We start from the raw sequence: 26,815 nt of genomic DNA on the forward strand, positions 1-26,815 counted from the left end.
TCCAGTAGAAGATAGAGGTATGAATGTGAATATGAATAATGAGTATGTAGACTATGACATTTACAGCAAAGAATATGTAAGATTGATAATGATATATCAGATGGCAGTACAGCCATAAAAGTGAACATAAGTTTGGGAGATCAGAACATTCCATTCTTGGTGGATACTGGTGCCACAGTAAATGTGATGAGCAACAACTTATATAAGAAGATAGCACAATTATATCCTCTGCAACCGTCAAAGGCTAACATATTCCAGTGGGGAGCCATGCAACCATTAGTTGTAAAAGGAAAATATACATGTGATTTGGTGCATAAGGACATTCACATACCTGTGGAAATATTTATCATAGACAGCCCTGTAGAAGGAATAGGTCTCATTAGCTGCAAAACTGCAAGCAGCTTAAAGCGTATAAATGGAAACTACAACAAGTCAGAGATGATAAAAGGTATACCTTCACAAAGACAAGATGTACAAAGAATGACAGAAAGAAAGATGGACATAGACATTCTTAAAGAGAAATTTCCTGACTTATTCGAAGGAGTAGGGAAATTGAAAGGAGGTGCGATACATCTTCATATTGACCCACAGGTTAAACTGGTTCCTCAGCATCCAAGGAAGGTAGGATTTCATATTCAGGAGAAAGTCTCTAAAGAACTAAAGCAATTGATGGATAATGACATAATTGAGAAGGTAGAGAGTGGTCCCACACCGTGGGTGTTCCCAATAGTAGTGGTACCGAAAGCTGATGGACGCATTCGACTATGTATAGATATGAGAATCCCTAATGTGGCTATACAAAGAGAAAGACACCTGGGACCTAATATTGAAGACATGATTATTAGATTAAATCGAGGAACTAGGTTTACGAAACTTGATTTAAATCAAGGATATCATCAGCTGGAAATTGATCCTGAGTCTAGATGCATCACTACATTTACAACGCATGAGGGTTTATATAGGTACAAGAGGCTGAGTTTTGGGATATCATCTGCAGCAGAAATATTCCAGGAGACAATAAGGAAAGCCATTGCACCTGTGAAGAATGCATTCAATTATAGTGATGACATCCTGCTGTATGGGATCACTCAAAAACAGCATGATGAAGCACTAGAGCAATTGTGCACAGCGTTACAAAATAGTGGAATAAACTTGAATGGATCAAAATGTGATATAAACAAAGTTTGTGTTTTTTTGGACATATATTCTCAGAAAAGGGAATAAGAGCAGATCCAGGGAAAGTGAATACCATTCTTAACTTGGAGCCACCAAAGGATGTAACGGAGTTAAGATCATTTTTAGGGATGACAGGATATTGTGCTCATTATGTCCCTGACTTTGCAATGTTGACAGATCCTCTACGACAATTGTGAAAGAAAGAAACTGCATTTACATGGAATGAGAAATGTAAAAATAGTTTTGGGTCAATAAAGAAGGAACTTGTCAGTGGTAGACAGTTGACCTATTTCAATCTGGAGTAGGAAACTGAAGTCACAGTAGATGCCAGTCCTGTGGAACTATGGGCAATCTTGGCACAAAAGGACTAGGACATCAGACTTATTGCGTTGTATAATAGTAGAGCACTAAATAAGATAGAACAAGCATACTCACAGGCAGAAAGGGAAAGTTTAGCTGCTGTATGGGCCTGTGAGAAATGTAATAATTTTGTGATCGGACGGCCATTCACACTTATCACATATCATCAAGATTTGATCTCGCTGTTTGGGAATACAAGAACTAGGATGCCCCCTCGCATTGAGAGATGGGGAATACGCCTACAAGAATATGATTATATCATTGTGCACAAACCAGGGAAGGAAGCCAATCCTGCAGATTATATATCTCAACATCCTCGGAAAGAGTCTGATGATAAAATGCAGAGGGAAGCGGAAAACTATGTGTCATATTTGTCTACTAATGCCCTGCCGCCAACAATATCGAGAGAAATGTTTCCAGAACAAAGTAGAAATGATCCGACAATCCAAGCAGCAATACATTTAATCATAAATGGCCAGTGGAAAAAGCTGGTTAAAGAACAGAAGGTTGAAAGAGGAGTGGACATAAAGGATCTAGAAAGAATAGCTAGAGTAAGCAGGGAATTAACATCAACAGCTGATGGAATGCTTTTGAGAGGCAATAGATTGGTGGCACCAAAAAGCTTAAGGAAAATGCTGGTGATGCTAGCAGATGAAGGGCACAGACGAATAACAAATTAAAAAAAAATGTTGAGAAATCACGTTTGGTTCCCGTGGATGGATACAATAACTGAGGACGTTGTGAAGAAGTGTTTCGCATGTCAAGTAGCTATGTACGTTATCAATGCTGGTCCACTTCAAATTGTGCCATTACCGGAGGCACCGTGGAGTAGAATAGCAATGGATTTCTATGGGCCTCTAGATGGAGGATATTTATTAGTATTATTGCATGAATATTCTTGATTCCCGCTAGTGAAGCATGTAAAATCAACTGCTTTCCATCATGTAGTAGGTTTCCTGGATGAGTTATTCAGTGAATGGGGAGTTCCCAAAATAATCAAAAAGGACAATGGTCCACCATTACAAGGACACCAATTTGAAAGATTTGCAAAATACTTGGGATTTAAACATCAAAAGATGACTCTTTTGTGGCCACAAACAAATGGCGTGGTTGAGAAGTTTATGCTTAATCTTAAAAGAATAAGACAAAAGGCAATGGTAGATAATATGCCGAAGACCCAGGCAGTGTCACAAATGCTTAGGAGTTATTGCAACACTCTGCATTAATTGACTGGATACTCACCATCCGAATTAATGGTTCGATATAAGGCCTGAATTCAGATTCCACAGTTAAATGATGATGCATTGGAAGACGACGAAGAAATAAGACGGAGGGAAGAAATAAAGAGAAAGAGGGTCAAAGAGTGGGCTGATCTGAAGAGGAAAGCCAAAGACAATCAAATTGTGGTGGGAGAGAAGGTGTTGGTGAGACAAAGAGTGTACTCCAAATTGGATTCGAAATACAGGCCAGTGGTTTTGAAAGTGAAAAAGGTAAAAGGATCCATGATCACTGCGGTTGACAAGGAGAATCATGAAGTTACACAAAATGCATCATTCTTTAGGTGAATGTTTCAAGAAGACACTGGCGCTGACTCTGATGTTGTTGCTGGGGAAAAAGGAGAACTTGATCCAGATGGTGAGGTGGTTGAGGTTGACAGTTCAAGGAGGGACAGTATTTCTGTGGACTCCGGAGATCTTATAACTAATAAAGAAGTTACTGGATTTGGGGATAAAAGTATGTGTGATTTAAATCCTGAAAATAACGTGCCACTTCCTGGTGATTTAGAATGTAGTGGAGAACCTGATTTTAGAAATATGCATATGAGAAGCCGTCCTCTTCGAGTGGTACGTAAGCCAGAACGACTATTTGAGCAAATGTAAATGTCAACTTCCAACAAGCTGTAAGTACAGAGTTTAGTAATATTCTATTTTGTAAATGGCATAATGAAAAGTTAAATGATGAGTAAGGTGGGATTGTTGTGCTGTTTATAGTTATTCAGATTTAGAATGCTATGAGGTCATTAATGGAATATAAAGAATGTTTGGAGGATTTTGGAATGTGGCGAAGGCAGTTATATGAAGAAGATTAAAGGATGAGGTTTACCTGTTATGGTCTCTAGATTATTATTAATGTAAACACATAACAGCCTCTAACAACGTCAGTCCGGTTGTTCAGCAACACCATACTCCTGAAAAAGGTTTTTACCCCTTATGGGTTTTTTTCTCCTTGGGAGATGGGCCTCTCTGTTGTCTGGTCCACCCTGTTTCACCTTAGGGAGTCCTGGCGGGCAGAGAGAACCGTCCTTATTTGTAGGACACCAAGAGTAAGACCACCAGCAAACCACAGGTGAGCAGTAAGTCTAAAAGATACTTCTTTGACTCTTCATAACATTTAATGTATGCATTATAGCCATTTCAGTGCTTGTTTAAGGTCAAACTGCTTTTATGGAGCATACGCTGGTGATTTCCTGTGGGGGGCCAAGATCACCAAACATAAGAACATTTTGCCTCTGCTGGTCCCCAGGTTTAAACAGCAGTAGTTGAGTGTGTGATGAGGAAGTCATTTCCGAGTTAGGCTAAATGTAAGGCATCCGCAAGAATTTGAGGATGTTGACAGTTTTGTGTTTTAATTTTTATTTTCATCATGTTTCATAAATTGGTGAGCTATCAGTTGTTAGGGGACTTGAATACTGTGATTCTGAGGATGCTGTCTTAATACAAATGTGCCTTATGTGAGTGACAGATGGATGTTTGGGAAATATTTGAAAGTTAGTGACAGAAATTGTTTCCATTTTGCATAATTTCTTCAGAGAATAGTTGGATGTTGCATTTGTTCTTGAGGGTTTTATCTGTAAGAGATATGTTGGTGAGTCATGACATCACACAATATGGTTTTGTTTTGGCTATAGCATTGATTGATGATGTTGATTTAAAGGTTATCTGTCAATTTTTTCGCGCCTTGAAACACTTGAAACACTTGTGTATAGGTCCGTTACAAATGCCATATCATATATCATATCATATCAAGTGTGATATCTTCAAACCCCTGCTTGGACTGATGTGGAATGGAATGTGCACAAGGCTATTGTTAACCATAAGAGTTGTTTTTATTAACTTCAGTTTCAAATGGGTGACATGAATCCAAACAGAGAGAAGCTTTGGAGTTTACTTATGCAGCACGTTGTGAAACATTGAATGATTTGGAGAGGTTGAACAACAGAAGTGCCATCCCCAGAAATGTTGGGAGGTGGGTTAGACACCAGTTAGACATCTGGCAGGAGAGCCAGGAGGAGAGAGGAATCTGTGAGGGCAACCTCTGGGGAAAAAATGCTTATCTGATTTTGCTGGAATGTCGGAGCATAGAATTGAGAAGGTTCACACCAGTCAGTGTTCAACTTTTGAAGTGAGAGGACAAGAAGAATGGCATCTGGTGCCACCAGGGAAGTGAAGCACGAGAAGCCAGGAGTCCCTAAGGGCAAATTGTGGTAGAGGCTAATACACCTGGTTCTGCTGGTGGAGAGCAGCAGATTCAGCTGGGTGGGTGGCACACCAGTCAGTACACATTTATTGAGGTGAGTACATGAAGCATATGCCGTCAAGTGACACATATAAGGTGGAGTAGGAGGAGCCAGGAATCCTTGAGGGCAGCTGGTGGAAGTCAAACTCAGAACAGGAGGGATTTGAGGAGGGGGAGGACACACCAGTCATTCATTTGAAGTACATGGATACACATATGCCAGCAGCTGGCACCTCTGTGGCACCTCTGTGGAGGAGCTGGAAATCCATGGGGCAGCTTGTGAAAGAGGTTTCACATGACTAATTTCTCTTGGAAAGACAGAGATTTAGACAAGTAGGTAACACAACAGTCAGTGGGCCTCATTACAAGGTTGCCGGTAAAAACCAGAAGTAACAGTGTTACAGGGTTGCCTGATATCCTTGTGCTACCAGGATATCACATGCAAATAAAAAGACTTTACAATTGGACAGAGAGTAACAATTAACATACAGAATTAGAGATAACAGGTGGGAGCGTGATGGGGTAGTGAGTAGCTAGGCGAGATGGGTGGCTAGGTGGATTAAGCTTTTGGTGGAGAGGTGTGTTCTAAGTTGTTTCCTCAAAATCCAGAAGGAGCCTTGCGCTCTGAGTGGTAGAGGAAGTGAGTTCCCAAGTTTGCTGGCAAACGTGGGGAAGCTGCAACCGCAGGCCTTTTGAAGCTTGAATCTGGGAGTGGCAAGGCAGTGCCGATAGGTTGCTCGGGTGGGTCTGGAGCGTTGTGTCAGCGTGAAGCTGTTGGATGGGTAGGCGGGTGCCATCTGGTAGAGCCACTTGTGTGTGAGGGTGAGTGACTTGAACAAGATACTTGAACAAAATCAATGAAAGGTATTACCCAACACTTCACATTTCTTGGACCAGACTCTACTCACTCTGGAATGCATGTGCCATTGCAAGAAAATGCACAAGATTTTTAGCATGACAATGAACATCCACTGAGACCATGAGAGAAGACAGAACATTTAGTTCTGTCCACTGTATCAGGGACAGAATGGGTCTACATATCTCATATACAGAAGATTAGGAAATTACTAAACATGGAGTGCATGAACAGTGGGAGGAGAGTGAAAATCCCAGGTCTCTATCTCCTATCGCCCCCATCACCTGATAGGCCAGACAGTAATAATGATGACAAGATGGATGTGATGAAGACAGAGAATATGATGAGTTGAAGTCCACGACCCAGAAAGCACATCACATTATTACATGACATCCAGAAATTTGCCAGCAAAAAGTCAGTATTACCTTGGACATGCAGACCAGTGGTCAGAGCATAGCATTCATTACATGACCATCACAGCACACAGCCAGGGCTGAACCCAGAGTAATTTAAGGGGTGAATGCAATTTGTCACCATACCATGCTATGCGTGAAAGGGGTTCAAGGCAGAAGCCACAGGGAAGATGGCATATGGTGGAAGTTGGATGCACAGTCGCTAAGGTATAATGTAGATCCATTGCTTTTAGCATGTCCTTCAGCTCGTGGTCAAACCCCTTTTCAGAATGTGTAAGCCTGTGAAAGCAAGATCAGCTCTCATTTCAGAAGGGCTTACCATGCAAAAATGCACCGTGCCAGCTGCAGGTGCACAATTTGGACAGGCTCTTGAGTAGCGTGATGCCATTACAGATTACTGCAACACTCACATCAGGGCATTTGTAACACAATTCCAGTTGCAGATGCCCTGCAACGTCTGACCAGTGCTACAACATTTCAAGTAGTCTGCTTAGCATGTTAGTTGTCCCAATGCTTCCCTGAGTGATGTTCTCCCTCTGGTGATGTGCCTGAGCACAACCTGATCAACATTTAGAGAACACGCATGTTGGCAGCTGATGTCGATGCAGCACACCAGGTAAGGGACCTGGATTCAAGCTTGCCTGGTGATCCGCTAATAGTTGTAATTGAGAATGTGCTGGCTTACTTTGAGAACCAATGTTTCAATGTAAAAGTGGACGCTTTTCCTCTGCATGTCTTGGGGGAGGAGGACTCACAGAAAGCATAAAAAAGAGACACTGTGTAAATGTGCAAGGATGCGTTGCTGCAGCACCTGCGACTTTAATTTTAGTAAGAACACAGGCAGCAGGAAGAACACCAACAAGACCACATTTTGCCAAGTACAGCAGGATTATTAAGCTCACCACTTATGGCTTCAGTAGGCATTGCATCACTAACAGCTGTTTTAAGATGTGTGAGCAGTCTTGGTGCAGCCAAGGGGAACAGGAATCTATGGGGTACCTTGCACAGTGACACAGGCATTTTCAATACACATGGGTCATCAAAAAGAACAGACAGCAGAGCCCCAGCCAGACATATGATTGATGCCCATCGTCAGCAAACGCTACTCGCGGGATGGGATAGTGTAATTGAATTATTGGCACAGAAAGTGGTCTGTCTGGACAGTGGCACTTGTGTGAATTGTGTAGAATCCTTAAGCTGCCCACTCACCAAACCCAGCTAGTGTTCAGTCCAAGAATGATTTTAGTGAGGCTGGGGTTATTCTCTCTAATCACAGGAACATTTTAAACAGCATTGCATATTGAACAATTGACATATATAAAAATGAACCGTCATTTAATTGCTCCAGATTAACCCTAGGCAACACATCAGCTTATATGATGACAATGATGTGTTATCTGGTATATGTCAGGCATTAAAGATGGAGCTCTGCTGATTTATGCTGCATGTGTTTGGGAAATTAATAGCTGAAGTAGAGACTGTGAATGAGAGGTGCTAACCAGTTGCTGTCTTTCACATCCCATTGACTACTATGTGAGTAGTGTTTTTAGATTCTTAGATTACCTAATTGTCACACCACTTGTAAAAGGTTCTAGTGTTCTTCTACAAGACACAACAACCCACCAAGGTTCTTGTGATCTTGCACAGGGTGCAGACACTGACCAAGGGTCTCAGGCTCTTTCACACAGTGCAGTCTCCCAGTAAAACTCTCATGCTCTTCCACACTGTGTTTCCCAAGTTCTCCAACTTTCCCACAGACAACTGCCACTCTCATGTGTGCAAAGGATTCCTCTGCGGTCAGGCCTCCAACATGACTGGCCGTTAGATCTGTACATGACTATTGTCATAACAATACTTATGGTAGCAAACCAGAAACTCTCTATACCTGACAAGAGGGGACATTGTATGCTGTAATCCCCATGCCCTTATGGAGTAGAGGATGTTAGTTATGACATGCTAGAAGATGAGATAGTATTCAGTCACTAGTAACTACCTCAACACTAAGGATGTTTATAAGACTTGCAGGTGTAGCATACATTGAATTGTATGCACTATATTAATGATTGTATTATTGTCTAAGTAATGTATCACTCTTATAAATGTTTGCATACAGTTTATAAGGTTGCATTGTAACCATATGACACTTCAATAATGTACACAATACAAAGGAAGACATACAAACAACGATTGCACTATGAATCCTTCCCTAAAATAAGTTTAGGGAGCTTGACGCTTTTCACAGATTCACAGTATATAGCAGTCCAGCCCTAACAGCTAGGCCACATCTCTTCTGCACGAGACCACAAGCATCGCCAGACATGTTTTGGCCTCATTGGGCACCATCATAGAGGAGTAGCTTGGGTTTCTAGGCCCAGCAGGCTCGGGAGCCACGTCTGTGCATACCCATTCCATTCGGGATAACTTATGCAAAACAAAAGAGTTGATGACTGTAAGGTTTGGAATGAATCCTAACATCTGGCACTGCTCTGGGCAACCCTCCAGACCACTGTTCTTCAGACAGCCAAGCCATTACTGAAAGCGAAAGACCATAGGCAAATCAGGGTTGTCCCACTACAAAAGGGGCAGTGCAGCCCGTACTGCTAGACTACATCCCTTCTGCACAGAACAGAAGGATCCCCAGACATGTTTGGCCTCATTGGGCACCATCATGAGGAGTAGCTTGGGCCTCTAGGCGCAGCAGGCTCGAGACCCACATCTGTATATACCTGTCCCACTCAGGATAACTCATGCAAAACAAAAGAGGCGATGGCCTCGAAGGTTCAATATAATCGTAACCTCTGGCATTGCTCTGGGCAAACCCCCAAACCATCACTATTCAGCCTGCCAAGCCATTTCAGAAGGGAAAAGACCATATGCAAATCAGGCTTGGTCCCTACCAAAAAGGAGCAGTCCAGCCCGAAAGGCTAGACCACATCCCTTCAGCATGAGACCACAAGCATCCCCAGACATATTTCGGCCTCATTGGGTGTCAACAGTGAGGAGTAGATTGGGTCTCTTCCTTCATGGCTTCCAGTAGTGTATATTTAGGTAACTCATCACACACCACTGCCATGTTTCAACAGGTGCAAATAGACAGGTGAGACAAAGGGCCAAATTTAATGCTTTTCTGTGCTGAGTTCCTGCAATGGTTATCTGCTAAAAGGTGACTTGATTTTAAGGCTCAATCTGTTGTACACAGAGGGGTTCATAGGAACAATGCATGATAGCTGATGAAGAAAGCTCAAATGGTAATTGAGATCTTAATCACTGTGTCTCCTCATCATTCCCAAGATTTGTAGAGTGGGTTTAAGAAAAAGAAGCATCTCTCTCATCGCTTGCAACATTTGACTCATGAACATCCAACTGCTACGCCGTAAGGCAATTAAAACCTTTATTTTTCCCCTTAAAGGTTCCTCTTCCCAGTTTAATATCTGACTGAGTTCTGATCCTCAGCCCAAATATGAACCTCATGGTGAATAGAAACACTTTTTAGGATTCCAACAGCAGTTTTGGACCTGAAAGGATGAATTGCCTTGTGCTCAACCCTATAATCCCAGAAACTCCTCAATCTATCATTTTCTGCAACAGTCGAGATAGTCCTGTACCTCCTTTCCTGCGAGCTGAAACAATGAATACCTTGTGTTCAACCCTATAATCCCTGCTGCTACTCAATCTATGATTTGCTGCAACATTCGAGATACTCCTGTAGCTATTTTTCCCTAGACCAGAAAGGATGAACTACCTTGTGCTGAACCCTATAATCCTAGTTTCTCCTGAATGATTTGCAGCAAAGTCAAGCTAGTCCTGTATCTCCTTTCCCGAGACCTGAAAGGATGGAATACCTTGTGCTCAACCCTATAATCCCAGAAACTCCTCATTCTATCTATGATTAGCTGCAATAGTCAAGATAGTCCTGTACCTCCTTTCCCTAGACGTGAAATGACGGAATACCACATGCTCAACCCTATAATGCCAGCTGATACTCAATCTCTGATTTGCTGCAACAGTCGTGTTAGTCCTGTACCTCCTTTCCCAAGACCTGAAAGGATGTAATAATACCTTATGCTCAACCGTATAATCCCTGCGGCTCCTCAATCTATGATTTTCTACAACAGTTGAGTTAGTTTTGTACCTCCTTTCCCACGACCAGAAAGTATGGAATACCTTGTGCTCAAACCTACAATGCCTACTGCTCCTCAAACTATGATTTGAGTAAACAGTCGAGATCCTCCTGTACTGCCTTTCCTGAGAACAAAGACTTCTGCTTTTTGATGATTCCCTTGGATTTTCTCTAGAACTACATGAGAGGATCACATACACTTTGTAATGCAGCAATATGAGGAAAATGGTGTAAAATCGATCTTCATCCTTAATCAAAGCAAAGGGCTGAAAAATGTTTGTATTTATTTTGTGCAAGTCAAGACATTGGGCCTCATTACGAGGAAGGCGGCCACGGAATGAACGGTGCCGGTAAGGGACTGGCACCATTCATTCCGGGCCACCTCATTACGAGGTCTGCAGCGGGTCCCACCTCACTACGAGGTCTGCAGCGGGTCCCACCAGGCGTCCTTAGCGGGACCCGCTAGCAGACCGGGATGCTAACAATGAGCACGTCATTAACGGGCCCGTTGTTAGCATCCTCCCCATTCCCAATGTACCTGGTCCGGGTCCCGGGAAAGGGAATTACCAGGCCCTCCAAGGTTGGAATGACCCGGTAATTCCCTATTCCTGGAACACGGACTCGGTACCCAATATGGGGGTAGCGGCATGGCCACCTCCATACTCATAATGAGGCCCATTGCCTTATTGAGGTGCTATGACATTGTATTTCCACATATTCAGCATGTTACACTCCTTATTTTGTCCTGTTTATTCTTGTTTTTACGACAAGCCGATTTCGTTCATCTGTTCTCTCTGTTCATGTTTCACAGATACAGAGCTTTGAAGAGGAAGTTTTAAGAGGAAGTAACCTTGAAAACCCTTCTGGTAAGTAAGTAGTCAGAAAAACAATGAAGGTAAATATGTCTGCCACTATTATATAGTCATTACTTTAATTGAATGTACTACTTTTCTGGAAAGAAGAAAAACTTTTTCAAGGCAACAAGAACAAGTGCACCCTACTGAATGTGGTCATGTTGCTCATTTGCAAAGAGAAATAATTTTCATGGTTCCCTTTCTAGTGCATAAAACAACATGCATTTCTCTTTGTTTTTTTGTTTTTTTTGGTTTTGAACTATTACTAGTTTGAATGCGTTTTTCATTTGATGGCTTGCATTTGCAGATTGCAATCCAGCATTTTTCTAGCATTTAGAGAAATACACCAATTGCCTATTAGTTTTATTTTAGTTTTGCTTATAATTAGGTACATGTTAGATGAATATGTGAACACTGTAGTACATAAGAACATGACGATATATTTGGTATACCCTACTCCAGGGAATAATTTACATATTGTCGATTGATGCCACTGAAATTCTATCTGTGGCGGATTCCTTGGATAATTGAGATTGTTCCTTTAATATCATCAGTAATTACTCATTTGTATATTGTGCGATATATCAGATTTGCACATTTGCACACTTAGGATATCTGAACCTTTTTCCAAGTCAGGAAACACAGAGGATATGCCCTTTGCCCACACATCTTTTTGCCTCCTCTTTTGGAGTCTCTTATTAAAATCTCCTTGGCATCAAGGGGGTTATTCCTTACGTATGTACTCAGGGAAGCAACAAAACACTTTGCAATCATACAGGGAAGGGCACAGTGAAGGAAGCAGAGCTACAAGGGAGCTGGAAGGGGCAGGGTGGACACGGGTTTACTTCAAAATCATATTCTTTACAGAAGGAAAAATACATATGCAAACCTGAATCAGCACACTGGAACTTTGAAAGTCATAAAAGGAACTTGTCAGTCTTTTAGGATATAGTTTAAATATCAATTACATTCCCTTATTTATGCCAGGGGTGTAAGAATAGGAATCTTGTCAAGTTAGGATCTGTTTATGCAGCCTAGCCTGATGAATCACTGGAATTTTGTTACACGGTCCAGAGTGTGTATTTTGCTAAGCAATGGGTGGAGATGTTCTCTGAAATGTATCTGACTTTTGATTTATGAATGTATCATTCCCAATAAGACGATGATGAATTGTGTTGATGATGAATTGTGTTGATGAATGTAAGTACTTTTTGCCAGCAAACTACATTACACTTTTCAATCATTATATTGAATTAGCAGTAACACCTTTACATAATTGCAACAAATAAAACATGAGTATCCTTTTCATCCTCCATACTCTGTTTCCATATGTCATTGTTCAAACTATGACATTTAATATTTGTTCTCAACAATATTCTGTGCTTGCATAGTGAACCCTATGGATTATGAGGCACTAATTAAATCTAATACATTTGTGAATAAACTATCCTTCACATCATGTCGAGGATTGGCTAGCATGCATTCCTTGCAGTTTCAACCCTTGTATGCAAATGTTATTTGACTGCACTTTGCCATATGTGTCTTCTTCTTTTTAGACAGTATTGTGTATGATCACCAGTATTTCCAGGATCTCCTCATGCCATGTCACATTGCGTTTCTCAAGGAAATAAGTAGCCATATTCTTATATGACATCTTAAATTGGTTATTTTAAATCTCTTGATCACCCCTTGATATCCTCACTGGGACGGGCAACCATTGGCTCACCAGCTTTTACCACCACCCACAACTACTGTGATCTCTCACCCATCAACTTTACTAGGTAGGAATGATGGAAGTTATAGGGGAAAACATTTGAAGAGCTTCAGGTCGACTACCTCCCAAATCCCTAATGTAAAAAGCATATATGGTTTTCTCAGCAGTTTCCCTCAGGTCGAACTTTGTGTTCAATCTCAAGTTCAATTTGTATCTAACTGACTAAGGAATGTTACTTGATTATCTGTCCTTATCATCACTTTTAATTCATTAACACAACACACAGAGGAAAAAGAAGAAACTCTTATTAAACACATTGCCACCATGTGACTGAACTAGTATAACCTTGATCAGCTTTGAATGTAAATTTGGTATATTGCACGTGGCTTTGTATATTTTTTTTCTTGCTATAACTGTTCATGTTACTTAATTGGGCATTAGTGTTAATTAGTGGTTTTAGAAATGATTGAAATAATGGTACAATTTTGCTGTCCACAAGAGGAATTGATCTTTATATTTTAAATGTTTTGCCTCGATGAAGCTACTTAAGGTGAACCATTAGGCAAGCTTTAATTGTGTACTTTCCCTACTTGACAGTATGATGCCCTAATTGGACTTTGGACTGTTTATTATACAACAGGAGTGTGGTAGTAATGTGATGCTTTTTCAGGATTATGTGAACCCTTAACAATAAATATGTGGGATGTCACTGGGACATTAGATAGTCCAAAAGCCATATCCACACACTCTAAGAATCTCATATGTCCAACTAAGGATTCTTTGCCTAATTGAAATACATTTTGCCTATGTAAGGTTGGGTTACCAACTGCTGGTTCCTTAGGCACATGGGACTTTGTGAACCGGTCCTCATACAGTACAGTGATGTTGTACAACTCTTTTTTCCTTTCCAAAATAAATAAAGGGTTACTACAGGTTCAACCCTCATCAAGGCCTTGCCCACTCATGAGCTACCTGGATTCAGCTCCAGGGCTCTTTGTATGTTTCACTTATTGCCCACCCTGCGCCAAGCCTGAAAAAAGCCACCAAGTGGAACATATTCTGTTCTCAGCCACTTCTGTCTTTTTCAGAATGACTTCCACCACCTATTGTTGTTACTGTATTACTCCATTAATTCCTATTGTTTTTAATACCTTTTCCTCTCTGACCCCAACACCTTCAGATATGTGTGCAGAATGCGGCATTCATTCCTCGGCTGATGTTGTTAGCTTCGTGGTCACTACAAAGTATACTCAGTTTTTAAATTATGCCTTTCATGCTTATTTCTAGATAAGCTTCCGCTACTCTGTCTTCCTATTTACTTTTCTTTGATGTGCATAGCCTTCCTTGGGGTACCTTAAAGACAGGCATGTTTCTCCTCTACTTATCAACTAAACTCTAAATCCTGAATCTTGGTCAATGCTTACTTTTATTTACAGCCTCTTTTTTGGGGTAGACCCATAAACTACTAGCTCACTTTGTAACTCTGCTTTAATTTCACCAAAACAACCTGCATGGTCTTGGTTCAGGCAACTTCCTTGGTCTTCACGTAACATGTAGAAAGAGCGAGTTGCCATTGGTTCAGTTTTACCTGGCCAAATCACCCCTTGCAAGACATTGCAGTTTCTAGGATCTCTATTGATACTCACTTTACATTTACTTGAGACCTCTTTGACCCCAGATCCACCGGGTATCCGCAGCTTGGCCTGGCTCACCACCGGTCACAGCCCACACCACTCAGCCCAAGCCAATCCGGAACACTGCCTTGGAATCCTGTCACGTAGCCTGGCACACAGATAACCACTCAGCTCACCGCAGCTTTCAAGGCTCCAGCGAGCTTTGCCAAAATGCCTTTATGCTAAGACAGCACAGCCCAGCTCTCACAATCGAGGAAAGTCTTCCAACATTCGTAGAACACAGCTCCGGGCCTTACTCAAAAAAATCAAAGCTTGTTAAATCTCATGCCCAGTCTTTAAAGTTACTCTGTCACAAGGCCCAGAGCTGTCTCCATTATGCATCAAGGAGCCCCGCTGAAAGGACCATGCAAAAGCCCCCATGGAATGAGTCACAGGCAAAAAGCCCCATGAAACGAGTCATGTGCAAAAAGCACATGGAATGAGTCACATGCAAAAACCCTGTGGAATGAGTCACAGGCAAAAAGCCCTTCCTTCCAGCTCGCAGTTCCTTTAATGTCTTTCTCCGAACCTAGCCCAGGACATATAGATCCTGCACATTTCTATACACCTCTCTGACAATGTCACTTCCTTCACTCCAACGTATCTATTGTGTCACTCCCAATCTTAACACAAGACAGAGACTTTGTGAAAAATCCAACTGTCCCCCCATTCACCCATGCCGTGTAAATCTCCAGCACAGCGCTCTGGATTTTTGGCAAGCTGCACACTTACCAATTTCTTCCTGCGCTCGGAAGAACATGCAACATACCAGCCTCTCTTGCTATGCTTGCTTTGAGTGAACAATGGGCATTTATGTTTAAGGCCCTTTTGTTTTACAAGTACCGGTGTCAGCTTCTCAATTTTATATTATTTTGAAACTGACCATGATCAGCTAGCATATTTAGTGCACACAGAGCCTGTGGCCTGCAAATCTAGTCCCCTCAATGATTCCTATAATAGTTGTTAGTACCCCAAAATCACCCCCTTTTGGTTTCTGATGCACACATGTGTGTTGCAATGCTAGCTTGCTACAATGTTATCATTGTAAGGCTACATAGTAGTGCTGAGATAGCTATTCAACAAAATCTTAATGATGTACATTGCATTCTGGATGAATTGACTAACTATGTGTTGGTAAATACTGATCACTCATCCATTAAAAACCAGTCCCTGATTAACAGAATGAAAACTCTTATTAGCTTTAAGGACTTTCTTGGGTTAACTTTTTCCTGACCTATCGCATCAAACTATTAAATAAGGTTGAATCCGCCACAATACCAGCTACTCTCATTATTGCAATACCACGGGCTCAATCCTACCATGCCCAGTTGTAGAGTGAATTTCTCAATACTATTTAAAACCTGGGTGACCTTATATTACCTAAAATTTTATTTCATGATAGACAGGTTGTGTTTTTTTTTTTACCTCACTGTGGTTGTTTTATTTACCTTATTCAACATCTCTGAGCACTCTTGTGATGGTCTGGGTTGTGATGTGCATTGTTCATTGGAAACATCAGACATGACATGCTATAATTTCTTTTGTAATCAAAATTCAACGTGCATTCTTGTGTTAGCCATTTGGGTAAAAACCATATATGCCATGTTATGAGTCTTAAGTGAAATATTTCTGTGGAGGGAAGAGGAATTTACAGCTGTCATTCTAACCTTAGCGCTATCCCAGCTGGATTGTTAAAATGTGGTTCTGGTGGAGATTTACACAACCTCTGTGGCTCTCCTGATGTCAGGTTGATTGATGGCAAGGCACACAAGAGCATGGCCATAATACAGGACCCTGCATCTTAGTGAGCAGCCTCTAACACATTGTTTTTTTTCCCATCATCTATAAGGTCACAAGGTAAACTAACTGCCCCTCTATATTTTCTCCATGGTGTGGTACTAGAACAGAGGTTTGCAACCTTTGGCTTGCCAGATGTTTGGGACTACAACTCCTATTAGCGCCAGCCAGCATAGTCAATGGTGAATGATCATCAGAGTCATAGTCCAAAACATCTGGAGAGCGGCAGTTTGGAGAACCTTCACTAGGTGAAGCCTGCACTGACAAGGGGCTAGATTATAGTAATTCCCAACATGTTGCACTAGCTGTTGTCCTGCAGAGTAGCCACTCAATGCCATCGTAATGAGAGGCAGATAGAATTGTGACAAATCATGCCATGTTTAAGCCTATATATGCTTTTAGCTGTTTATTGAGCGCAACATAGCTAGTATAGAGGTTTGGACACTAGACTTGAAGAAGAGAGCAACCATGAGAGCTGGGTTAAAAACCTGTCTTTACTGCTTTCATTTTCATCTGAAAAATGGATGACCTAAAAGAGCCTATATTGGCCTACAATTAACACATAGTCATATTTCTGCTAATATTATTATGACTACTAACTATATTACTACTAATAATATTAATAACAATAAAAAAATAATCTTTGTAATTTTAGGTCTTTATGAACCACACAAATAATAGCAATAATAATAATAATAATAATAATAAATACATTATCTTTCACCATTCCAAGCAAAGAACTCTCAGCTATTTACATTTTATTATTGTAATGCCAATCAGTGCTTGATTCAAATGTGCTTTACTGTTTATAGAACAAATATGAGAGAACCAAACTTCAGAGCTGTGACTGATGGAAAGTTCACCTCAAAGTGAGGGTTTACATTTCTATGAGGCAATGTATTTATCTCGAGTTTAATATTACTAATGAAAACATTGGTGGGTAGTTACTTTCTGAATTAAATTAGCAGATGTTGGGGTAGATGAATTTTATCTCAATGGGAAGGATAGGTTCATGTTGCGCTTACCATAGTAATGATAAGAGTGAATGTGATATTGTTACAATGTTGAAGTTTTACATGTATCTAGGCTAGCTAATTAAGGGTTGATAAAGGTTACTGTTAGACTTATTTTGTGTCTAGTGTGATACATTTTAGATTTGCATACATATAGCAACATAATTAAGATGGTGTACAAAAGCAGAATCAGATTTAAATCGCAGAGCTTCATACAAAGTGGAAAAAGGCTCTTGAATGGTAAACATATTACGAGGAGATATGGTTGTTTTGAACACATGTAAGCTGAGGCCTGGGGTTGTAAAATAGATTTCTAGCTTTTCGGAAGACTTGCTGGCCAAGGTGGAAAGTATCAATTGGCAGAGGAACAGTTGTGACAGCATGGAAGTGGCTATTTGAAGCTGACCAGTGTCAATCTAGAGTTAGTGGCTAAAACTGTAAAAGGGTGACTGAGAGCGGAGATGACCGAAGGTCAAACAGATTAGCAGGAAAAAGATTAAAATGGGAATGGAGGCCAGGTGGATAGAACTGGTGATCGCATAATAAAAGGACACAAGAGGACGCAAAGAATAAATATCCAGAGGGTCAGAGTGTTTGGAAAAACCAGTTAGTGCCCAATCAAAGGAGCCTTTTTGTTATCACTCTATAGCCTCATAAAGTGTCCATATATAAACCATGCATGTCAGATTTAGCATTGCAGGTCTGTGACCAAGTGGAATCCCATGTTAGGTTTGTGTTTCTTGCAGAAAGAAACCCAAGAAGAGGGTTGGGCTTGAACTTGCAATGTCATGACAATTGTATGTCTAAAGGCATGGTGCCACGGTGCAGGCAGCCAATGTGATTGTAGGGTTTAGATTTCCTTGTATATGGCCAACCCATTTGTATTTTGGGTGATAACTTTGTAAGGGAACATGAGGGAGATGTGCGAATGTGTTAACGGTTCTGGAAATGTATATATACTGTATCTGTTCTGTGGTTCAGGGAGACTAAGGTTAGTTCAACCTCCAAGGAATTATCTAGCCACTCTGGCAGCGGCCGTTGTGAAATAAACTTGGTTTAATGACAACATTAACATGCATTCACTTCTTGAGAGGTGAGCTATTTTAGAGTGCAGACATCTGAGGTCAGCCCTTACACAGGTCCTATTAATAAAAGTTCCTTAATTTATTTCACAGAGAATAAAATCCCAGACTCCTGTACAGCATGTTATGATCATTGCTTCCACCCCAAAAGCATCCACAGCTGAAAATGTATTGAGGCTTTCATGGTTTTACTGAGGATTTTGGGGCATTTGCTCCCCACCAACTTGATATGCAAATGCAGCTGGCACTGTGTGGGTGAGGGGGCATATGTGCACATTTTAGTGAGAGTGGTAATATTGAAGAAAATTGCAGTAATTGAGGGAACCATAAAATAGTCACCATCTACTAACTGGGTCAGCGGATGAGTCTGCAGAAAAAAAGAATGTATTTGTATGTACTCAACTGACCACTGTGAAATACTGTTTTTGGATGATTGCTTCCACAAATAGACATTGTATACAAGAGCATTGTTTGACTAAAGGTAGCCTAACTGAGGAAATAATTGACATTAGATTAAGCCCTTCTACAGTCCAAGTCCCATTCTAGCGTTGGTCATGTAGGAGAGATCCAACGGGGGTCCTTCATTCCCTCTAACAATGGCATTTTCAATATACAACCGGTTACCCCCTTGCCTACTGTACCCTCCTTGAATGTGCCCTTCAGGCTTTAACTACTTACTATTATGGCCCTCATTAGGACCCTGGCGGAGTGGGTTTCCGCCAGCGCTAATCGCGGCGGACCCGTCCGCCGTACTACGAGTTCCCTTAGCGCCATGGAGGTTTTCTCCGCCTGGTTTTGCCGGGCGGAGAAAACCATGGCGCTAAGGGACCTCGTTGTTAATTACGCCGCCGTACTTTACGGCGGCGTAATTAACTCCTTCCCCACTCCCATTATACCCTATGGGGCAAGAATGGGAATGGGGAAGGGTAAAATGGGGATTGGGGATTTACCGCTCCGCCAAGGTCGGCATGGGGTGGTAAATCCGCCAACCCCCATGGCGCTATCGACGGCTTTCCGCCGTGCTTCGCGGTGCATTTAGCACCGCGAAATCCGCCAGGGTCGTAATGAGGGCCTATGTGTTTAATGATGCTGGCATGGCATCATGCAGGAAGAACACTTCCTCACATGTTTAGGTCATTGCTGCCTGCCTCTACCTGTGAATGAAAATTGAGCTTTATGGCTATTGTTGAGGCTTTTGAGGCTGTAGACCTACACTTGATATGTATATGCAGATGACAGATTGTGCATGAGGGAACAGATGAACACTGGCTAGCTAAATATGTAGGGACAATGTTGATAGTCAAGAAAATTGCAAGGATTCAGTTAACAGTGAAATAATGTCAGCTTTGGCTGGAGAAGTCTTTGAGTAAAAAATAAGTTTAAATGGTATTTTGTGGCTAATTACTTATCTGATTACCATGAAATACTTTTTGGCGTATCTGTATCCTAAATAATCATGGAGTAAACAGGCATTGGTTGACCAAAGGTGGACAAACTGAGGAAAATCTACCGATTTCTACTGATGATGATTAAGATGCCTGTCTACAGTATGTATCCCATGCTGTACCACTACTGGTTGTGTTGGATGGGTCAAACTGGCGACACATTTGAATTGCAACTAATGACAGCATTTTCAGGACTCAACCAGTACGTCTTGCTCAACTATTACCCTCTGGCATAGGTGCACCAGATTTGGAGGGCCACATGTGTTCATTGATGATGAAGTGGCTTCATGCAGTTAACATGAATGTTAACTGCCCAGACAAAAAGCTGTGTATGAAAACAAATTCAAACACCTGCTATAAAGGTACAGCAGTTGAAGCACGGTAGCCTCCTCACAGGGGACCCAGAAGCCTCCATGTAGAAAAGAAATTGCCCTTTATTAGTTACAGCATAGATAGGATGAGCCCACTGGTTACATGACAAAGGTACATTGGGGAGCATCCATCGGCACAGCCTCTCTCTGAGCCAGCCTCTCACGAATTGTCATCCCGGCAAAATTCAACAGAGAACACTCACACCACAATCTACTCTTAGAATACTCATGACATCACATCCATCCAGGTCAGGCAAGGCAGGAGGACAGCACAACACAACAGTAGTCTTTATATTCAGAAAAAAAATAGATTGGTAGAGAGGATTGATTCCACAGCCAATACTGTTTTTTCCAGAATCAATCATGGAATGCAAAGAGACCTCTATGGCTGGTGAGCAGTCATTTTTCCCAGAGGCTACTTATGTTTAACACCTGCTCCTCCCACACAGAAATTGGCCAACAATTAAAAAACATGCAAGTCAAAAATGAAGAAACAGTCTCTTGTTCAAGGGGGGCAAGGGGAACTGAACATTGGTTAACACCTTCCATGGCGGCATGGGCACTAGATACAAGGTGGTGGATGTAACATAAAATCAAGAGATTGTCAGAGTCACTGTACGTGAAGCATTTTGTAAAATGCCAGCATATGTAGATTACTCTCGCACAATGTGCTCTATTTATTGTTTAGTGTAACTTGTCATCACTAGAATGGTATAGGTTTAACACTCTTACACTTTGCCCAAATCCTTACTTTAACTGTTCCCCTTACTATCATGTATTGTGTGTACTTCATCCACATTCCCCTGCATAGCACTCAGCTACACATGGATGTGATCAGCGCTGCCATGCCTGTTGGGGTCTGGTCTGTGCAATGCAAAGCCTCAAACGGAATAAGAACATGAATACATTACAAGCCCTTTCATCCTGTCTTCCGGGAACAAATTAAGAGACTGTGAATGGATCTTGAACAAAATGTCAGACAATCTCTCCCGCCTGAGGTGCACAATGGAACAATCCAACTATGTCATCTTGCCTCAAAAGCTGTCGAACACCAGCATCAACAACACAAGGGGACTGATGCATGAAGCGTTTAGCTGAAATAAGTGTATCTTAGGTCTAATGTGTCACTCATCTCAGGCCCTAATAAGATCTTTCGCACTTCTGGCCGAAGGGGAAGGGATGTACGTCCTCTCCATTTCAGCAAACATGTTACATGCTTAAAATATGATTGGCTAAATAAGTCACTGGTTGGGCCTGAGCTACCGTGCATCCAATGGGCCCATATGAAGGACTACGCTGTGAGTAATACGGTCAATAAAAACAAGAGGGTAACATTCACATTGCTTGATGTGTTTGCACAGAACCGAACATTTCTAGTTGCAAGTGCACTTGCTTTGTGAATTCGACCAATTGCACCTGCTATTTTCAACATGCACGAGACATGTCTATATTGGACTTGGTTCTTTGGGGCTGCTGGATCCAGTCGCAATCTATTATCGCAAGTTGGCATACACATTATTAGCTTAACCAACTACACCTGTTTGTCCATCGACCTAATTAATCAGGGCCAGTGGTGCAATAAGGCAAATACAAGCAGTTGCCTCAGGTACCAGCCTCAGGGGGGCACTAGTAGGGCACCATGTTGGTGCTACAAACAACAAATCTGGCCTCATTGCAACGGAAGTCTGCACCAAAATTGCGATTTGTTTCTGGCTGCCTAAACCTTTACAGAGGCTCTACATACAAGTATAGGCATATGCTAACTTTTTGCCTTTCTAAATTGAAATTACAATTATTAATGAAAGAATTGATTAAAAGTGTATCCGAATCAGCCAGAAGATTTGTGCAAATCTTTCAGAAACTGCCTGGATGGACAGAAGAGGAATTCTAAATTATTGAAATCTCTTTAGCTCTTTAATGAAAGGCTGTGAGGTATCGTGGGAAACATTGCACACACCTTTGATACACCAGTAACAGATATACTCTGAGATTGCCCTCCCCCACCCCCAGCATAAAGGAAGCCACTCGGCCCAAAGAGAACTTCAATGTAATTTTACATAGACAGGAGGCAGGAGGCAGTACATTAAATCTTAACTATAACGCTGTCTGTGTTGAACATGTTTTAACATTCAGAAGAAAGGAACGACACGCTTATGATGTGATAAGTTATTTATAAAGCGCCTGTAAACACGTGTTTCTGGGCGTGACAAGACAAGGAAGTGAAGACAGGAGGACAAAACAACAATCTTACTAGTCCTTGTGCCATTCAGTTCGCGCAAGTGTTGGGGGTTGGAAGCATAGAAGTGCGAGAGGGTGAGGGGGGAGGAGAGAGTGCAATTGAATGCATAAGTGCTGCTAGGGAGGTGGCTCATAAGTGCAGGGAGTCAGGGGACTGTAGGGTTGCAGATACAGTCCCTTAGTGGTTGGGAGACCCGGAGGCAGTGCAAGGGCAACTTGTTGTGCAGGAACCAGGTCCCGTATGTTCAGTGGGTGGCCAGGTAACCAGTTTCTGCAGCAGACAGGTGCATCAGCAAGGAAGAGGGAGAGAGAAAGCGGAAGCGAAAATGAGGGTTTTGAGTTGCTTCCGGAACCGTAGGTGGTCCTGCTCAAATTTGGGAGAGGCAGTGAGGCTTTTCTAGAGGGAGGCTCGAGCCGAGGACAGAGATCTACCCCCATTCTCTGCCTGGAGAAGCGTCTGACCCTCAGAGAATCTGAGGTGAATAAGCGGAGGGCTCAAGAAGGATGATGCTTAGGAAGAGAAAGTTGGATGTAGTGTGATCCCCGGCCCCAGAAAGCCCTGTGGACGATGCAGAGGGTCTTGAACTTGATCCTTGCAGCCACAGGGGGGCCAGTGGAGAGATTTCAGGGCTGGAGAGATATGATCCCTGGGCTTGAGGCCAAGGACAAGTCTCACAGTCCTGTTCTGGATTAGTTGTGAAGGGCTAAGAGTAGAGGCAGACATATTTAGAAAGAGGCTGTTGCAGTAGTTCAGCCTAGAGAGAGCCAGGGCTCTGGAGAAAGTGAGAAAAGAAAGACTACCTCTGAGGAGGTGCAGCTGATAGTGTGACTTCTTAGAGACGTCAGAGATGTGAGGAGAGAAAGAGATGGTGGAGTCGGAGATGACACCAAGGTTCTTAGCCTCACAGGACGGTGTAGGTAGTGGGCCCAGGGTGGGCGGCCAGAGTGAGAGAGGGAAAGCGGGAGCAGGTGTCCCATTGAGGAGGATCTCAGTCTTACTGGGATTAAGGCAGAGATCATTGGAGGCACACCATTCCTGAATTGCAGACAGACACATCAGGAATGATAGAAGAAGCAGAAGATTCTAAGGGGAGCCTGAAGGTGAGCTGAGTGTCATCCATATAACACTGAAAGTTAGAACAGAAGGTAGAGATGTGGTGGGCCACAGGTGCCAAGTAGTGGTTAAAGAGCCAGGGAGAGAGGTTAGACCCTTGGGGAACACCCCATTGAGAGAGAGAGAGAGAGAGAGAGAGAGAGAGAGAGAGAGAGAGAGAGAGAGAGAGAGAGAGAGAGAGAGAGAGAGAGAGAGAGAGAAGAGAGAGAAAGGACCCAAGTTGGACCTGGGAGGGTCGATTGGAGAGAAAGAAGGTCAACCAGACAAAGGCATGTCCAGTGATACCCAGGTTGTCAAGTAGATGATTGAGAAAGATGCCGTGGTTGACTGTGTTGAAGACAGAGAATAGATCAAAGAGAATGAGGACAGAATGAACGTTAGAGTCTAGATTAGAGAGCAAGTCTTCAGGGGTGTTCAGGAGAGTAGTTTCCGTGCTTCTGGCTTTTTGAAAGCAAGACTGGTAGTCAAAGAGACAAACAACAGATTCAGTATGTAGATTAAGCTGGAAAGGACTGATGGAGATCGGGCGGAAGTTTGCCAGAGAGAAAGGATCGGCAGAGGGTTTTTTAAGGAGGGGGTTCACAAGGCAGTGCTTAAGCGGGGAGTGGAAGGTTCCAGTGGCAAAAGAGTGATTGCTGAAATGGGCCAAGGCTGTAGCAAGGGTGTCAATGTGGTCCTTAATGGTTCTGGAGGAGCAGGGGAGCCCCTGCTTTGATGAGACTTTCATAGATCAGACTTGTTTTGAAACATTGTTTGGAGTGAAAAGGGAGAAGGAGGCAAAAGGAAGAGGAGATACAGCCGGAGAGGGGCCTGTAGTGGTAGAGGGAGAGGTAGAGGATATCCAGAGTTTTAGTGGTGAAATGAGATGACAGTGCAATGCAAAGGGCCTTGGAGGGAACAGGAGAGGTGAAGTCTGCAACAGGATTGGCCTGCTTCTTGCAGATTTTGGTCACACTACAAAACAAAATATGCAAACACTAGTAATCCAAGTAGATCTGGAAGTAAGAAGAAATGCAAGCGATGAAATAGATTGACAGTACAATAGACACAATATGATAGGGCGTGCAATGCAGAGACACAAGCAGGGAACAAAATAATGGTCACAGCCTAGGGGAGCCTGAAGAGGAAGGAGAGGAGAGAGGCGGGCCTGGGTTGCATGGGGAGCAACGCTGAGAAGGATGCTCAAGGCTGGGGAAGCAGGATCAATTTACGTGGAGTGCAATGCAGAGAGGGATTCGCTAGGACAGGGACCGGGTGCAAATTGCATGGGGAGCAATGCTAGTAGGATGCGCTAGGCCGTGGGAGTGGGGACAAGTTGCGTGGGGACACACGTGGTGCGCAAGATGGGGATGAGCTGGCCCTAAATTGCAAAGGGGTAGCACGGGGCGCGCACAAGCAGGGGGAGAGGGGACTATTGCATGCAGATGCACGTGTCACGCAAGATGGCCTAAGTTGCAAAGGCACGCAAGCAGGAATAGGGAAAATGGATGGACGCACAGGTGGGGGGAAGTGGGCCTAATTTGCTAGGGAGGCACTTGGGGAAGGGAGAAGGTGCAGACGGGCTGGCAGGGGAAAGCAGGGCCTAAGTTACTACGGAATGCAAGTGGGGAAAGGGAGAGGAGATCGACGTGCAGGCGAAGGGGGAGCAGGGCCTAAGTTGCTAGGGAGCGCACATGGGGAAGGTAGGAGGGGCAGAGGCACAAGCGGGGGGAGCTCAGACTGTTGCAAGGGGGATGTTCGAGGGGCAGAAGGGAATGGGATAGATGCACAAGGACAGGGAGTTGGTGGAGTGCAGCAATGCTACTCTCCCTCCCCGCACCTTCTTACCTTATGGACGCAATTGGAGGGAGAAATTGTCCGTGCTCATAATCTGCACTGCTATCTCATCGCTACCAAACACCTGCATTGCACAACACAGCGGCCTTGTCCTGCAAGGGCTTTGCCGTAGAGGGTGCGATCCTCAGTTCTTAAAGGCTCGGCAGTGTCGAAAATTGCATTGCGAGCTACGTTTCATCGGGCAGTGTTTCCTGCATGCCTGTATTGCAAAACACTGCAGCCTTGTCCTGGGAGGGCTTTGCCGCAGAGGGTCCGATCCTCAGTTCTTAAGGGCTCGGCAGTGTCGAAAATTGCATTGCATGCTACGTTTCATTGGGCAGTGTTTCCTGCATACCTGCATTGCAAAACACTGCAGCATTGTCCTGTGAGGGTTTTGCGACATAGGGTCCAATCCTTGGTTCTTAAAGGCTCGGAAGCTTAGAAAGTTGGACACAACACTGCATCCTTGTCCTGCAAGGGCTTTGTTGCATAGAGTCCGATCCTCTGTTCTTAAAGACTCAGGAGAGTGGAAAGTTGCATTGTGTACTATGTGTCATGGGGCAGTGTCTCCTACGTAACTGTGTCGCACAACACTGCAGCCTTGTCCAAGTTTAGAACTTGTTTTCACTCTTGGCCACTTTCAGAAAGGCATGAGGTTCTTCCAGCAGGCAGGATAAAGACATTTATTTAAGGTTTATTAAAATGCAATGGATATATGATAGCTAAGATGTAAGAAGCTTGGGAGAGATAGTGAGTTTACTGGAGCTCAGATAATAAGAATTAGGGTATATATGTGTATGCTCTATGGCAGATTGTCTTTGTTCCTATGGTTAGGAGGAGCAGAAATCCCTGAGGGAAGCTTCTCTGAGAAACACACTCACTTGATTTCTGAGGGAGAAAGCAGTAGAGATTCAGGGAGGCAGAAGATACACCAGTCAATGTCCATTTCTTTAAGTGAGCAAATGAGGCAGTTGGGAGAAGGAGCAGGAGGTGCAGAGTGACCGTGATGGCTGCTTGAGTGAGACTTAACTTTGGATGCTTTTTTGGAGGTAAAGTAGCAGATATTCACAAACATGTGAGATATTTCAGTCAGTGTTTGTCTCTTGAAGTGATCGAAAAAGAGGTGTCATTGGTTAACAGTTGGGAGGTAGATCAAGAGTCGCAGGGATTCACTGAGGCAGATTCTGCAATACTCATGCTCAAGTGATTTTTTCGGGAGAAAGTGTAAGCGATTCAGTGATGTGGGAAATACATGTGT

General features: G+C 42.8%; 1 protein-coding gene across 4 annotated transcripts in view; it reads left to right on the plus strand.

Annotated features, from left to right (window-relative positions):
• Nucleotides 1-26,815, plus strand: part of ITPRID1 (ITPR interacting domain containing 1) — an 826,173-nt gene that overhangs the window by 587,969 nt on the left and 211,389 nt on the right. For all 4 annotated transcript variants that reach the window (XM_069613212.1, XM_069613214.1, XM_069613215.1 and 1 more), the window contains one exon: nt 11,253-11,307. In XM_069613212.1, the coding sequence (XP_069469313.1) occupies nt 11,253-11,307 (55 nt within the window). The remainder of the gene's footprint in view (nt 1-11,252; nt 11,308-26,815) is intronic.

The sequence above is a fragment of the Ambystoma mexicanum genome, chromosome 5p, assembly GCF_040938575.1.
Source record: "Ambystoma mexicanum isolate Mex_15411 chromosome 5p, UKY_AmexF1_1, whole genome shotgun sequence".
NCBI classification, from domain to species: Eukaryota; Metazoa; Chordata; class Amphibia; order Caudata; family Ambystomatidae; genus Ambystoma; species Ambystoma mexicanum.